A 15,500-nucleotide genomic window follows, 5' to 3' on the forward strand; every position below is an offset into this window, starting at 1 on the left:
TGTCGGGAAACCTGCTACTTTCGTAATTTTTTGCCCAAAAAAGGAAATATCACACCCACCAACACTTCAAATTGATTAAAATGTGTCCACGAAAAAGAAACATGTAGAGAAAAACTCTCGCAAAGGCAAGGATCAAACTCAAACGCGTAAACGAACTAAAGAAAAGAAGAGGAGACCGATAGATCCGATCAGATCCCGGCAGATCCGATCCCGATCCAGGCCACAGCAAAGGCGGCGGCGAGGGCAGCGAGCGCCGCGGGCCAGGGGCGGGGGGGCGGGGAGGCGGAGGCGGCGCGGGAGGAGGAGGAGGAGGAGTTGGAGGGTGTGAGAGGAGCGGCGGAGGGAGGGAGGGGGCGGACGTGGGCGGCGACCTTCATGCCGCTGAAGCAAAAGCCGTTGCCGCAGATGAAGTAGTAGGTTTTGGGCTGGTCGAGGGGGATGAAGTCCTTGCCGGAGCTCCAGTTCCCGGCCAACCCGTCCATCGTGCAGTTGTCGTACCCGGTCTTGTTCACCTCGAACACGTTGTACGTGTTCTTCTGGTACCTAAACGCTGACAATGGTATTTGATTTCTAGGGTTAGGGTTCGGATTCTTGGAAGTGAGGCGAAAGGGGGAAGGGACTTACAGATGAGGTCGTGGACGTAGAAGGTCTGGTTGTTGGACCAGAGGGAGTAGTTAATGTTGGGGTTCCAGCCGAGGTGACCGCCGACGATGTGGTCGGTGGCGCCGGCGAGGAAGGCGGCGGAGAGGAGGAGGAAGAGGCGGAAACGGATCAGCTGAGCCGACGTCATGCTCTTGCCGGTGATCCGAGATGAAGAGCTTTTTTTTTTTTTGGCTCTTTTTGTGAGCTGCGACTGGGCGGAAGGACAGGGTGGAATGCTTTCTTTTTTTATTTGTCTACTGCTTCTTCTCCACTGATAAGAGTGGGGAAGAAATGATGCAGGGGGGAAGGTGGTTTAGTTACAGAAATACCCCTAAGCTTGTCGGTAAATTACGAAAAGAGGACTGCTTTACTTTGAATCTCAGAAGCGGAAAATATAATAATTTAAATATTCTAAAGTTGTTCTCCTCTTGCCAGGGGAATTGTGGATAATTACACTAACCGTTGTGGAAATTTTTTCATGAAACTTTTATTCTTGCTTAAATTAATTAAATTTTTTGTTCATCGCAGTCAATGTAGACCATTTTAATGGAATATGTAGATGATTTTAATATCACCAGTCCGAGACAAAAGTTAAGCTTGTATTAAATCTACAAATGCACACACGAGAAATTATACCCTATACAGCGTGCACCATATGGTTGTACATGACAACAATCACGTCGTCCGTTTCTCGTGAACCCTATTTAGAATGCGCTCGTCATGATGATCGGCCTATAGAGAGGGGGCATGCTGATTGGCATAGCGCACGACCACATGTTGGTGTATGCATGCAGTATAGGGTACAATTTTTTCTGAGAGGCCGAGGCTAAGCTTACCCAAGCTCTATCCATGTTTATGCACAGCTCAATTAGACCTTGTAAAAGGTGACCTTCTGGCCTACATAATTCAATCAAGTTCTTCGCAAGGTGTTGATAAAAAGAGAGTAGATTAGAACGCCTAAAAAATCAATCTACTGGAGGTAACCTCTCCTCCCCACGTAAATAGTTGTGGGTCCAAATAATGGACCCAAAGCTCTAGTGATCCGCAGGTCCGTTTGAACTTGAAGCTCTCTGCCTTGCAGCCTAAATAGCCCATACTAGACTACTCTCCATAAGTCAGGTTCAAATTATTAGGGACCACAAGTCATAAGCTTATGTTGTGTGGTCCAAGAATCTTCTGACTCTAATACAGGTAGTGCTACAGGAGAACAAAGAACTTAAAAGACATAATTCTGAGGGGCCCATACATTCTCATTGGCCAAGTTGCTTTCATATCAAGTGCCTCCCTTTTAAATCTGTCTTTGACCTAAAATCCGGCACCAATGATGCATGAAGGCAGGCTTGTTGTAAGCTTTGCTCACTCTTTTTATATAGCCTTATCAATTTTAGTGCTTTATTGTTGACCCCATACTTGATTCGAAAAGGCTTAGATAATGAATTTATTAATTTAAGGGCCCTTCTTATCTAGAGCACGTACGTTTACTTGTGAGAGGAGATAAATATTAATGAATGGCTACAAACTTATTTGGCTCATTTTTAAATCATTCTTATAAAATTCATTCTTTTTTTTTTGTTGCTGCGCATTTCTTCTTGACGAGAAAAGAACAAGAAAGTGCAAATCCTAGAAATATTTTTTGCCTTCTAAAGAGAGAGTGAATCTAAAATCGGAGATCGAAGACAACAGAACCTAGAGCTAACAAAGAATTTGGAGGCCTAGTATTTTGCATTAGATCTAACCAATAAACAGGAGTAGGGATAGATTCCTCTCTTGTCCTCTAATGAACTTTTTTTTTCTAAAAAAAGAGCAGGAGCAGGAGCATGGAATATTTAAAAATCCAAAAGCAGCATTGTATGGACAAGGGTTATATCTTTCAGGCGAAAGAAAGATTCACCTACCTTCGCACAAATCTACCATTAGATTGAGCAATCAAGATCTACGCAGAAAGATGGATGGAAGAGTTTGGCATGCTTTAAGAGTTGTGCAGGGTGTGACATCGTGAAAGAAGAACAATGATTCTTTCATGCACATGATGAACGTGAAGCCATCTTGCATTTGGGCTAGACCCTCATTTAGGCCCAAGTGCAAGGCATGAGCTATAGGCCCGTTTGGATTCTTATGCCTCGGGCTACATGATGCTCATTTCCCCTTGAATACATGAGAAACCCCAAGATGTTCCAAGCCAAGAAAACACAGTTTGGAAAACAGGCTTCATCTATTGGACACAATCATAAATCAACAATGAACCCTTCGTAATCCAGATCCACCCAAAGAAATGACTACGGATGAGGATATGATCCTGAATGACATGTATTGCAAGCTAGACCCATAGAATCCGTAGTTGGTACTCAAGGTTTCTGATTTCTTGAGATATCAGCAATGTATTGGGATGATACCAAGATGAGATTGAGACCCCCCCCATTTATGTACATCAAGTGGAAGGCTAATGTTTTCATTCTAAGACATCCTTACTAATTTTAAATGATCAAGATATCTAATTGTCAACCGATGCATAACAACTACTAAGGCATCAAAACATCGGAGTAGCATTTTAAAACACACAGATAATGGTTTTGCATGTTGACTTCGATTTCGGTGACTAAGCAACTACCAAGTATCCACCGAACTCAAGCTATATAGATCAATTTATCTTGACCAACAAATAGTCCCAACATTTTTTTTGAAAAAAAAAGTGATTATCAGGTAAGTGCCTTACTATCATACAAAATGGTCCTTGGCCAAGATGAAACCATGCCGGAAACCCCTGCTCGTGGTAACTCTAGCTAATTTCTACATCTGAAGCCACTCTGCACATAGTCTAAAACCATACCACCTTACCGACCTATGCGGGGCGTGTTTTTAGTCCTGTATTAGTTATTCGCCAAAAAGATCTTAAATACTTATATAAAATTAAGGAGTTCAAAATAATACTTTCCAACTAGCCATTTTGAATGAGATCTTGAATTATTATAAATGGTATCAGAATAGACCTAGCCTATAATCTGTGAACCAGAAAACACTGCAGCATGAATTCTTTGGGACTGACCACAGACCGATCGTAGTGCTTGTGATTAAATTTGAATGGATTTGACCCTTTAGCCTTACGAAGATGTTTAGACTTAAACAGAGGAAGTATGTAAAAATCCGTACGGATGTGTGTTTAGTTGTATATCGATTATTCGCTAGATAGATCTTGGATACTTATATAAGATCAATGAACTCAAATAATATCTTTTAGCTAGCCTTTTTGGGTGAGATCCTAAATTGTTACAAATATTAAATAACTATCAGTGCTTCTTTTATCACAGTAATTCACAACCTCTATAAAAGCATGATCATTCCGTCTTAATTTCTGACACAACCCTCTATCAACGATGTCTCTGATCGACGATGCTTTTCTTTTTTTGATGCAACAAAAAAACAAAGAAGAAAAACTAATGATCTAATAACAGAAATCCACCCATGTGGAGCATTATAATCCATCCAGCAATCCATTGAAACCTCTCTCCATTCCACGTCCATACCCCGTGGCCGGTTTTAGTGTCGGACAAGAAGTCAATTCGCCAGGAGACAAAGAACGGTCAAATACTTTGGAAGATGTTTAGTGCAAATATTTGCGTAATCAACAAGTTTAATATCGTAAATCCTTTTCCTAGTGACATCATGCCAATGTGCAAACAAAATTTTATTAAGCTAAATGCAAACAGCCTCCCTCATCAAAAGTGGTCTCTAAAACAAGAGAACAAGCAGACAGCATAATGTGCTCAATGTCATGCGGTCACGGGTGGTGGCACCGCGGGCAGGAGACCGTTCAGTTTTCACACCAGAATCTAGCAGTCCCTCAGATGTTCCTAACCAGTTAAACAGCTCAAAGCAAACAGGACCCCGAAAAGATCGGTTTCAAAAACGTCAGGATTGTGCAAAAAATTGCACTTCTAAGAGCATGAAAAGTTAGGACATCAAGATAATAGAACTTCAAGCCATTTCACTTCAGAATAATGGTTTTACTGAATAATTCCCAGGTCTAAGCACTGTTGTATATGTAAATCTTTTCTAAAAGTTAAGGTTAAGCACAAAATCTGAGCGATTTTTCATGTCATTAGAGCATTTGGATTTCAAGAAGATGATGCGCAAGAACATGATGTTGCTCAACGGAGTCTAAACAGTGTGAAGATTTTTTTTGGATTCACTTGAAGCTCATACAAAGTCGTATAAGATGCTATTTTTGGCCATAAATGCAGGAATGAAATTGTTAAGCTGGCAGATTATAAACAGTGGAAGCTTTCTGGATTCTTACTTTCCAAACTGAAGCTCAAAAAAAAGCTTTTATAGCATCATGCAACTGACTGTTATCTAAACTGGATCTCGAATTCAATACTACAATGAACAGCAATGGAGGAAAAACGCAACTAACAAAGGGTTATTTACAAGCTTTTCCAGCATAAAAAAGAACTGGAACATACAAGTAGAGAATAATTGCAGACTTGCAGCATGAAGCAATAGCTTCTTACCATCTCCTTTTCAATCAGGGAAAAACCATATCTAAACAAGATCAAACAACGCATCATCCTAATCGTATCACCTAGCTTCATTTAGCAAGGTATTTGTATAAAAAAAACCGCATACAAAGAGAATGGAAGATTCTTACTCTGCGTCTGGTGCAGTTTTTCTCCGCGACCTACTGAGGAGCTTTGCAGGGGGAGAAGGAGAGCATTCAAATGGGAGCACTGGAAGCTCCATCTCTCCTTTCAAAATCTTGACAATGTCTCCACTATCCGGCCTCGACTCCGGCATCCTCTGCAAGCACAAGAGAGCCAGATTTACGCAGAGGTTTGCCTGCTCTTTGTTATACGAGTCCTTCAGCTTCTCATCCACAAGCTCCAAGATATTGCCCGTCTGAGCCAATTGCCTGCACCAGCTTATAAGGTTCGCCTTCTCCAGCTTCATCGGCGACGATAGCACATGCAAAGGCCGTCTCCCGGAGACTATCACAAGGATCAGAACTCCAAAACTATAGATGTCGGCCTTCTCCATCAAATGCCCGCATCCGCCGTACTCCGGCGCGACATAACAAACGGTTCCTCTCATGCTTGTGGTGCTGCTGAGCTCTCTGCTGAAGAGGTCTCCGCTGAACATGTCGCTTCCCATCGATCGACTCCTTTTCTTCTTCCAACCCTTTCTAAGGCCTATCTCCGTGCTGGATTCGCGACCCCTTTTACCGACGCCATTGTTGCTGTTGCTTCTGCTCACTTCGCCGCGGCTGCTAATTGATCGGAACCATTTGGGAGCTTTCTTGGTATGACTCTTCTTGCTGATCTCCGCGAAGTACTCCTCCTTCCACCACTCCCTCATCTTCCTGTTCCTCTTAGCTCGACCATCGATAGCCTTCTTATGCTTCTCCTCCGGCTTCCTGAAAAGCGTGTCATCCCCGCCTTCCAATCTCTCTACCTGACTCGAATTCCTTGAGTCGAAAGGATTCTCGGGGGAGTTCTTCCTCGCATCATCCCAGTCTGGATTGGTCGACGGGCAAATCTGGCTCCCAATCCATTCCCTAACGTAATCCCTGCTGCTCAATTCTCCACTCCCGTCCTGCTTCCACCACCAGTCCCTCCCCCACTGCCCATTCGCCGCCTCTGTCTTACCATCATCCAACGGCGAATTCCCGCTCAATTCCTTGCTATGCTCGATGCTACAGAGGTCGTCATGGCAAGAAGAGGCCGCCGCCGTCGTGGCAGCCGCCTCCTTGCCCTTGGGACTGCTGATGGTGTTAGGATTACCGCTGACCAGCTGCATGGGATTGAGATTCTTGCAGGAATTGGAGGAAGAAGCGCGGAGGGCCAGGGCGAAGTCTACCTGGGGACTCCCGGAGAAGAGCTCCTGGCTGAAGAGTTCGGCGCCGGGGCCGGCGGCGAGATCGGCCTCGGTCTTGATCCGGGACAGCCCGAAGTCGGAAATCTTGGCGCGGAAGTCGGCAGCGAGGAGGATGTTGCCGGGCTTGATGTCGCCGTGGATCACCGGGGGATCGCACTCGAGGTGGAGGAAGGCGAGGGCTTGGGCAACGTCGAGGATGATGCCGAAGCGGCGATCCCAGTTGAGGACGAGATGACGATGATGATGATGATCGGAGGAGGAGAAGAGGGTTTCTTGGAGGCTGCCGTTGGGCATGTACTCGTAGACCAGGAGGCGGCGGCGGGGGCTGTCGAGGCAGTAGCCGAGGAGGGAGACGACGAAGGGGGAGGGGGGTAGGGCGGCGAGGACGTGGAGCTCGTTGTGGAACTCGCGGTCGGATGAGGAGAAGGGAGGGGAGGAGGAGGGGGAGGAAGAGGAGGGGATGTCGAGGCGTTTGACGGCGACGGACTTGCCGTCGGGGAGGAGGCCGCGGAAGACCTCGGCGGAGGCGCCGCGGCCGAGGGAGCGGGAGGGGTCGAAGGAGGCAGTGGCGGAGCGGAGGTCGCGGAATGAGAAGCGGCGGAGGGAGGAGGCGGCGGGGGAGTCGAGGGGGAGAGTGCGGTCGCGGGCGCGCGCGTGGCGGAGGGAGCGGTAGAGATAGAAGAGGAGGAGGAGGAGGAGGGAGAGGACGGCGAGGAGGAGGGCGGAGGAGGTGGAGACGACGACGGCGAGGAAGGGGGCATGATGGCGGCGATGGGCTGGGCTCGGCGGGGGCGGTGGAGTGAGGGGCCGGGAAGGCATCGGGGTTTGGTGGGAGGAGCGGCGCCTAGGATGAGAAGAGAGGGGGGAGAGATGGTGCGAAGAGCGAGGGGAGGGAGAAGTGATTGGGGGGGTTCATGATGGAGATGATGGTGGTGATGAAAAGTTGTAGAGAAATTGGGTGATATACAGTTGGAATCGGTCAGTTTGTTTTTAAATTTTAATCTATTGAGAAATTAAACAAAGGTGGAGAGGGAGATGGTGGAGGGAATAAAGAAGAAGAAAGCAGAGAGGAATGGGGGGGCCCAGCGGTGGGGCATAGGTGAGACCGAGAGATGGCAGAGTGATGAGTGAGACTGACAATTGGAGATGCTTTTTTGGGTTTGACTTTGTACCAGTCAGGAGGTAGGGGGAGAAAGAAAAAATTTTATTTTATATATATATATATATATGTTAATTTTTGAAGTAGAATTGATGGAATGGAGAATATATTTAAAACTATTATAAAAAATATTCTCTTTGGGAAACTTGCTTGTTATTTTTATTTTTTAATAATAAAAATTATTTTTTAAGATGAAATCCGACCACAACACTGGTAAGAGAGGAGCTGTGAAGTTTGTCACCAGATACTATGAGGCCAGATTAGTAGCGGCCAGAGATCGATGGATCTTTAATTAGTTCGTCGATGGTGCCGAGCTTAGAATGGCATAGGAGGGCATCATTTATATGATGCATATTTTGAGTACAGGCTGTATTTTTTTTTAGAAAGACTCAATCACTGTAATCAAGTAGATTCAAGGTTGGGGGCATGCTGACAGTGGGATGCGGTTCCTCCACAACATATGCAATCGTTTGGGCGAGTGTATGCCTACTGGGCAACACATGTTTATAAAGAGATATCCCTTCGAAATTTAAAAGATATTGATGTTGTCCAGTCAGTCGCCATGCTGTGTGCGTGAGATTTTGGATTAAGGAATTTTTTGTTTGATAATAATATCTCACAGACTTTTTTTTTTTTTGGAAATTAACTCGCATCTATTTTAATATATCTTCTGGTGCCCACTTAGGGAACCAAGCATGTACTAAAAGCAAATCTACCAGAAAAGATGGAAGTAATGATAGAATTAGGGGCATTTTTTCAGAATAAAAATAATTTTGGGGAGGACGGATGGGGCACCGTGTTTGGTACGCGGCTCAAATCGCAGTTGGGTTGCTTACACGTTAGTCAAGAGATAGAATATTGACTGGAAACCGGGAATTGGCCCACTAATCTTATTTAAAGTTGCATGTAATCTAGATTCTAGAGCACGTGCAAAGCACGTGAGATCAAACAGAGCTGTAGACGATGCCCTCGCAATGGTGAAGAAGGCCGCCATTATGGGAGGATACCCTGAAATACCTCGGAGTCTTGATCACAGGCCGGCGGCTCCGTAGAAAGATTGCTCTTCTATAGAGCTGGACATCAAATGGAGATTGGAAGGTTGATAGGCGGACGTTCTATCTTTGATGGGTAGAATTATTTTGGTACGGTCAGTTTTGAGCTCGATTCCTATTTATTTGCTATCAAATACTCCAGTGCCCCTTGCAGTGTTGCGTTTCTTGGAGCAATTGTTCAAAGCTTAATCTGGGGAATGCATGGGGACAACAGTGGCATTCACCTATTAGCCTGAGCAGGGGCGGCCCAAAACATTTGGGAGCCTAAGGCGAGCTCACTAAGAGAGCTTTTTTTTTTTTAAATAGTAAAAATAAAATTAATAAGTATAAAATACTTTAAAATTTTATTTAAAAATAATTTATCTAGCTTTTTGAGATGCAAAATTACTAATCAAATTTTTATACTCAAGATCCATTAAAATATTATTTTCAATCGATAATATAGCTAATTTATTTAATGAGTTTATCGGTTTTTCTTTTCTTTTTGAGTTTTTCATATCCACAAGCATATTTTCTATTAGACATTTTAATCTATAAATAATATTATCAAACAAAGCAATTAAAAAAACAAAAAAAATTAAAATATAAAAAAGTTGAAAATAATAAAATTTGATTATGTCAAAAAAAACGAACTCAGCTTCCAACAAATAGTACCAAACTTGACGGCGAAAAGAGGCCGAATAGTGCTGAACTCGACTACAAGAAGAGGCCAAACTGCCGAAGTCACAACCAACCTACAATTGGACCAAAAAAAAAAAAAATCAATTGTAGTGTCTCTGGCTTGACTAAATCAAAATCAATTGGACCAAAAAATTAATGAACAAACTAACTTAGAAGCAATAGTCATACAAATTTAGTTCTTTTATGTGATTTTTCATATACAACCGCCTGGTGCTCACATAACTATTAAATAATAAAATAACAAATACTATGTAACTCCATGTGCAATAGCCATTAGTCAATATAGGCCTGGGTATTGGGATGCTGGCGATTGAGGCGGTTGTATTGACTCCCAATTTATAGGAAAAGCTAATCAATCACAAACAAAAAAAAAAAAAAAAGAGGAGGTTGAGCTCATTAAACCACACAATATCACTCCCTATTCCCAGGAAAACCCACCCCTCTACTTTAATGGCCAGATGCAGGCCAAACCCCCCACCACGGCACCACACCACCATACTAAACCCCTTAGCCTCCATCCTGAGTCCCTGACCCAATTCTTCCCTGGCTGGCTCCCTCCATCCCCCTCCAAAAGACACCCCACGGTCCCCACCCCCTCCTCCCTCTGTCCCTCACCAGTCACCACCTCACCCCCATGCTCAGCCGCCCCAAAACCCCCCTCCCTCAACTTCGAGCGGTGCATCGCCCTCCTCCAGACATGCAAATCCCTCCTCACAAAAAAGAGAGAACAAGATTAGAGATCAAAAAAGAAAAAAAAGGGAGGTAGACGAGATCGAGAGGGGTGGAGCCTGGAGGGACTAGGGAGCCCGGGTTCTTACCTTCTTGGAGCCGGAGCTGGGCTGCCGGAGGACGGTGGATGTGGACCATGGTCCGTGGACCGCTGGCGCTGACGAGATCAAGAAGGATCAAGGGAGCCCAGAGGCCGCGGAGGCCGGAGGAGCCGAGCTGCCGAGTAGAGTTGGTAGCTGGAGTCTGGAGAGGAGAGGAGGTCTGGACAAGACTCCGGAGCAGGGGCGGCCCAAAAACTGAAGCTTTGAGAAATGAGAAGCCTCAAGGGGGGAGGTTCAGCAAAGAAAAGGTTTAGAAAAGAAGAAAAAAAGCTCTGGAAGAGAAGGAGGGAGGAAAGCACTGACACTATAGCCCGTTGTTTGTCAATTCCGCCCGTCTACCTATAGCCCGTAGGCTATTGCCGCCGGAAAGCACTGACACTATAGCGGTGCCTCCTATCCTAGGCTCCTAGCTTTCACTCTTTCAGATGTGCAGCGTTAAGGCAAAAAAAAAAAAATCGGGGCCTTCCTCAGGCCGGCCTTGAGCCTGAGAGTCTATCTGTCAGTCGTTAAGCAGAGGGGGATTGGGTGTCCATTCGCTGACTGAGCGTCGAAAGATCCTTACGACCAGGCTGGTAGCTAGGTTTTTTCTGATGCCGGAGAGTCTATAGGATTTTTTGCTGAGGACAAAGTATAAGGACTTGATAGATTCGACAATCTTCCGTACCGGTCAAGGATGCTCTTTCATCTGGAGGAAGATTTGTGCACGCATGCTGGTAGTGCTCCCGATGATCAGACGTGAGGTTGGGGATGGGCGAGCTGTCGACATGTTGGAGAATAGGTGGCTATTCGAGGTGCCTCTGCGGGGTTGGCCTACTCTGATCGACCATGGATGGCTGGAGGATTGTAGAGTCTATGACTTGTTTGTTCCAAGCGAGTGGAAGTGGGATGAGGACCTTGTCATGCGGATATTAGAGAGCAGCTAGCGAAGCGGGTTCTATCACTGGCGATTCCTGTAGGGGCGGTAGTAGATAAAAGAGTCTAGAGCATGACTAGAAGGTGTGTGGTGAGAGCCCGAGACCTATCTGGGGTGGTCGAAAAGTCGTCAGCTTGGCAGATTGAGGCGGGATAGATCTGGAGGCTGCACATTCATTCCCCTATGGCTTTGTTTATATGGAAGGTGGCATAGGGTTGTTTGTCTATCGGGGGTGTGCTGGCTCGATGGGGAGTGAGGATCCCCTAGGTCAGTGCGGCCTGTACGGAAGTGGAGGAGTCGATCTTTCATGTCCTCATTGAGTGTTTGCGGGCCGATCAAATTTAGAGGTGCGCCTCGGCTTACCCCAATCCGCAGCAGGGGTGGATATCGATTGAGGATTTTTTAGGCTTTCTGGAGGCTTCTTCAAGGGGGCCCGACCTGGTGGAGAGGGGGACTTATGCCACCTATCTGGCCTGCTACTGCTGGCTAGATAGAAATGCCCGAGTCTTCGAGAATGGCATTGCACATCCAAAGGTGGTGGCAGACAGAACTCTACTGCATATGGCGGAGGTTCTCAGCACTACTGCATCATCGCTGGTTGGGATGGCTAGAAAAATTTGGGCCCCCCACTCTGCTCTAGTAGCGTCTAGGACAGTGCTTGTTTCCTGGGAGCTCCTACCCCCTAGCTTTCTCAAGGTGAACTTTGACGATAGTGTTGGCAAGGGAGGGAGCTGTGGAGGTGTGGGATTTGTTATCAAAGACCACAAGGCCAAACTAGTGGTGGTCGAGGGTCGGTGGATCTTCAACATGTCTGCTGTCAGCGCTGAGCTCAGAGTAGCACGGGAGGGCATCACTTATGCAAGGTACGTACTGGATGCTAATCACATCTTCCTCAAGGGGGACTCGGCTATGGTGATCGAGTAGATTCGGTCAGGGTTTGTATTGCTGGGGAAGGCCGCTGCTTCACGATATCCATAAACTACTGGGAGAGTATGGCTCCTATCAGGCCATGCATGTTTACGGGAAGGCAAATGGTGCCGCAAACTGGGTTGCCTCTTTTGCGGCTCACCACTCTAGAGACTTTCTTTGGGCCAACCACGGGTCTGTGCTTGAGCCATTGTGTGATCTCTTTTTTTCTGATTTTGTTGGCCGCATTCACACCCATTGCATGTGAGCCACCGTTGTACCGAAAAAAAAAGATAAATTTGGGTTGGGTGCACATGATGATTTGGTCGGAGGTGGACTTAGGTCTCATCTTGAATATATTTGCGCCTGAACCATAAACTCATATGAGAGTTTGCGCTTTTATTGCCGGCTCAAAAGATATGAATAATTTTACAAGGTGCAATCAAGCTGAGCTGAGCTCGAGCCCGATCGATTTAAAATAATCGAACTTGAAATTTGACTCAAGATTGATCGGGTCTTAATATCCAAGCTCGAACTCGACTCAATAAAAAAAAGAAACACTCAAGATCAATTCAATTTGATTCGGATATCAACCAAGCCATGCTCAAACTCGAGTTCAAACGGTCATAATAAACAAATATAGTTAAAACAAAATATGACATAATATTATATTTTAAAGTTTTAAATTAATAATATATTATAAAGTAAAAAAAAATATTATTAAAAACATATATTCTCGATTACGCTCGCAAGTCTTCGAGTCGAGTATTTTGCTACTTAGGCTTGGCTTGACAAACTATTCGAGCTACTTGGGCTCGGTAGTAGTTGAAACAAATCAAGTTTGGATCCAAACCATTTGTACCACTAGTAAAATTATATTTTTTTCATTGGATGAATGCAAAATTTAATCTGAATATCCTAGATGAATACAGAGTCTATTGGCTCAGCTCATTTGTACCTTGACTAGTTTGTTTTTTTATTTAAATTCAGAATTATTATCTAAAATTGAGAAATTGCTCGTTTACAAAGAATCAAAGTTGATATTGGAATGGTAAAAATTTTATAAATGTATAAATCAATCCAAATCTCTCATTTCAATATAAGAGATGCTGCCAACTTGAATGGTTGGCAACTTGAGTAACTAGTTTGTTTAGTTTAAACTTGAAATTATAATTCAAAACTGACTTTTCTACCTTCTTTATGAAATTTGATAATAATTGATCAAGAAAAATTTTAATTATCTTTATTCAAAATTTATAATTATTTTTGATTTATGGAAAACTATGTAACAATTAGATTGTATAATCAGCAATGTGTTACCAGGCCACCTCGGCATCAATTTAAAACAAAAGGGCAAAAAACAAGATACTTAACAATTTAGGTTTCAGAAAAATATATTAAATAACATTTGATAAAATTTTTAACTCATGTGCCGTTGTGTCATTTGAATAAATCCAAACCATTTTGTTAACCTGTGTAATTGCATAATTTATGATCCAGTGTGATTTAGGCAAATCACATATAAGAGAGAGAGATAGATCATGAGTTAGATTTTCTTTTTTTTAATTTAAACTTTAATTTCTCCACTTTTTGTAAAACTTTTGACGTAAACACGCATGCTCTAGCTTCACGTGAAACATGGGGCCCACAAATATCAAACGACAGGGTGTAGGTTCAAGTTCGGTCAGAGGAGTGCACAACGTAGTGCCCTAAATTCTAAATAGAATAAACTCATAAAGCAAATAAAATATTCATTGCTTTTCTTTTAATAAAACGGCAAAGATATCCTCACCCGTTTCGTTGATATAATGAATTGTGTGCGTCTTTGGCGCTATTCCTGCCAATTCTCACCATATTCTCAATTATGTTTAAGATATCCGGGTTAATTCGAACTATTCACTATTCAGCTAAAATATTGGCTAAACTCGAACAGATATGCCTCATGTTGAACATTCTGGGGCCGAGCTTAGCTGATTCCTGCAGCATTTTAGCCTAATCCATTTCCTGAGCCTTTTGTTACAAAGACCAAGTTGGGTCTAGCCAAACACTTAAGCAAGTTAGGCTCGAGTCCGACTCTAACCAAGGTCAATTGGATAGCTAGGTTTGAAACTGGATTTGGTTTTACTTATCAATTTTAATCTTGTTCTGAATTCCTATCGGATATTGAAAAGAGCTTGAGCGCAGGGCATAATTCTATTTTTCTTTTTTTAAATATTTTTTTTAATATTATTGGGCTTCGTCACGAGCAGCCTCATAATGGATGAAAAATTAATTTGAAATAATCATCAAGAACATAATACTTACTCTTATACCCTATCGAAATTTATGAACATGTCTTTTTGATACAATTTTCATCTTAAATGTATAATATTTTTCTTACCGGGCATGAAATGTCTAATAAAATTGGAATATCGGAGGTGGAAAAAAAGTATGTATATATATCATGGCATCTTAAAGTTTCAATGAACAAATCATAGTCTACATGTAGATTATTATTCACCGATTCAAATATGCTCATTTCGACATGCGACAAGGTTAGCCCAACAAACAAACTCAAATCATTCTAGCAACCAGGCTAGTTTTGGATTTGGTGCCATGGACTAAAGTTGATTATTCTCCAAGATAGACCAAGTTAGAAAGCTATTTGCCATCTGGCTACATATGCAGATAATCACAGCCGTTTATTTTTATAACAATTCATCGAGATGCATACTTGATGGATGGAGCGTGCCTAAATAAGCAGTTGTGATTGGCCGTACGCGTGACTACTTAAGGGTGAAAATGGGTCGGGTTGTGTCGGGTCAGCCAATTTGGTTTCTTATTCGGATTCTAATTTTGAACACGGACTGTACCAATAGAAGATTGGATCAGATCGGATCAGGTCGACTGCTATAATTTTTAACCCAACGGATCATTCGGGTCGAGTCAGGTCTATGTATATCCAAACCCAATTCAAAAAATTCAGGCCCAGTTTGGATCCGAATCGTATCCGGTTCGGATCAACCCATCCATGGCTTCAGAACTTGTTTGCACCCCTATGGACCTAAAAAATTTTTTAGATTCAGGTCAGGACGGGTTGTAGGATTGAAAATCTAAAGTTATTCAAATTTCAAATGAATTGGATCGAGTCTGAATTTAGTAAATCCAAATTTGATCGTAAAAATAGAATGAGTATAATTTTAAAATCCAGCCTAACTCTATAGCTCTCGAAAAATAAATCGGATCAGTCGGATCACGAATCGACCAGGCTCATTTGCAGCCTCGTGATCCGGCCAGACTCATTTGCAGCCTTGTGACTGCATGATGGAGTAGAACCAGACTGATATATAGGACAACGCACGGCCGGCACATAAAACATGGTCTACGACATGATCTGGGGGGAAGGCAATGTTGCTCTTTTCTCTTTTTTTTTTGTGCCACTAATTTTTGTGATACCTGGGACCCGCCTA

The 15,500-nt window shown here is 43.5% G+C and overlaps 2 protein-coding genes across 2 annotated transcripts; both read right to left on the bottom strand.

Moving 5' to 3' along the window:
• On the bottom strand, nt 1–1,025 carry LOC103723809 (mavicyanin-like). The gene is made up of 2 exons (XM_008814857.4): nt 625–1,025; nt 1–550 (listed from the first exon to the last, which is right to left on the bottom strand). Exons 1-2 carry the CDS (start codon nt 788–790, stop codon nt 189–191), a joined length of 528 nt encoding a protein of 175 aa, XP_008813079.1. The 5' UTR covers nt 791–1,025; the 3' UTR covers nt 1–188.
• A 3,979-nt stretch (nt 1,026–5,004) lies between these two features.
• Nucleotides 5,005–7,616, bottom strand: LOC103723813 (putative receptor-like protein kinase At1g80870). The gene has a single exon (XM_017846804.3). The coding sequence runs from the start codon at nt 7,327–7,329 to the stop codon at nt 5,284–5,286; it is 2,046 nt and encodes a 681-aa protein (XP_017702293.1). The 5' UTR covers nt 7,330–7,616; the 3' UTR covers nt 5,005–5,283.
• Between the last annotated feature and the right edge of the window lie 7,884 nt (nt 7,617–15,500).

Source organism: Phoenix dactylifera, chromosome 1 (genome assembly GCF_009389715.1).
Source record: "Phoenix dactylifera cultivar Barhee BC4 chromosome 1, palm_55x_up_171113_PBpolish2nd_filt_p, whole genome shotgun sequence".
Classification (NCBI taxonomy): Eukaryota; Viridiplantae; Streptophyta; class Magnoliopsida; order Arecales; family Arecaceae; genus Phoenix; species Phoenix dactylifera.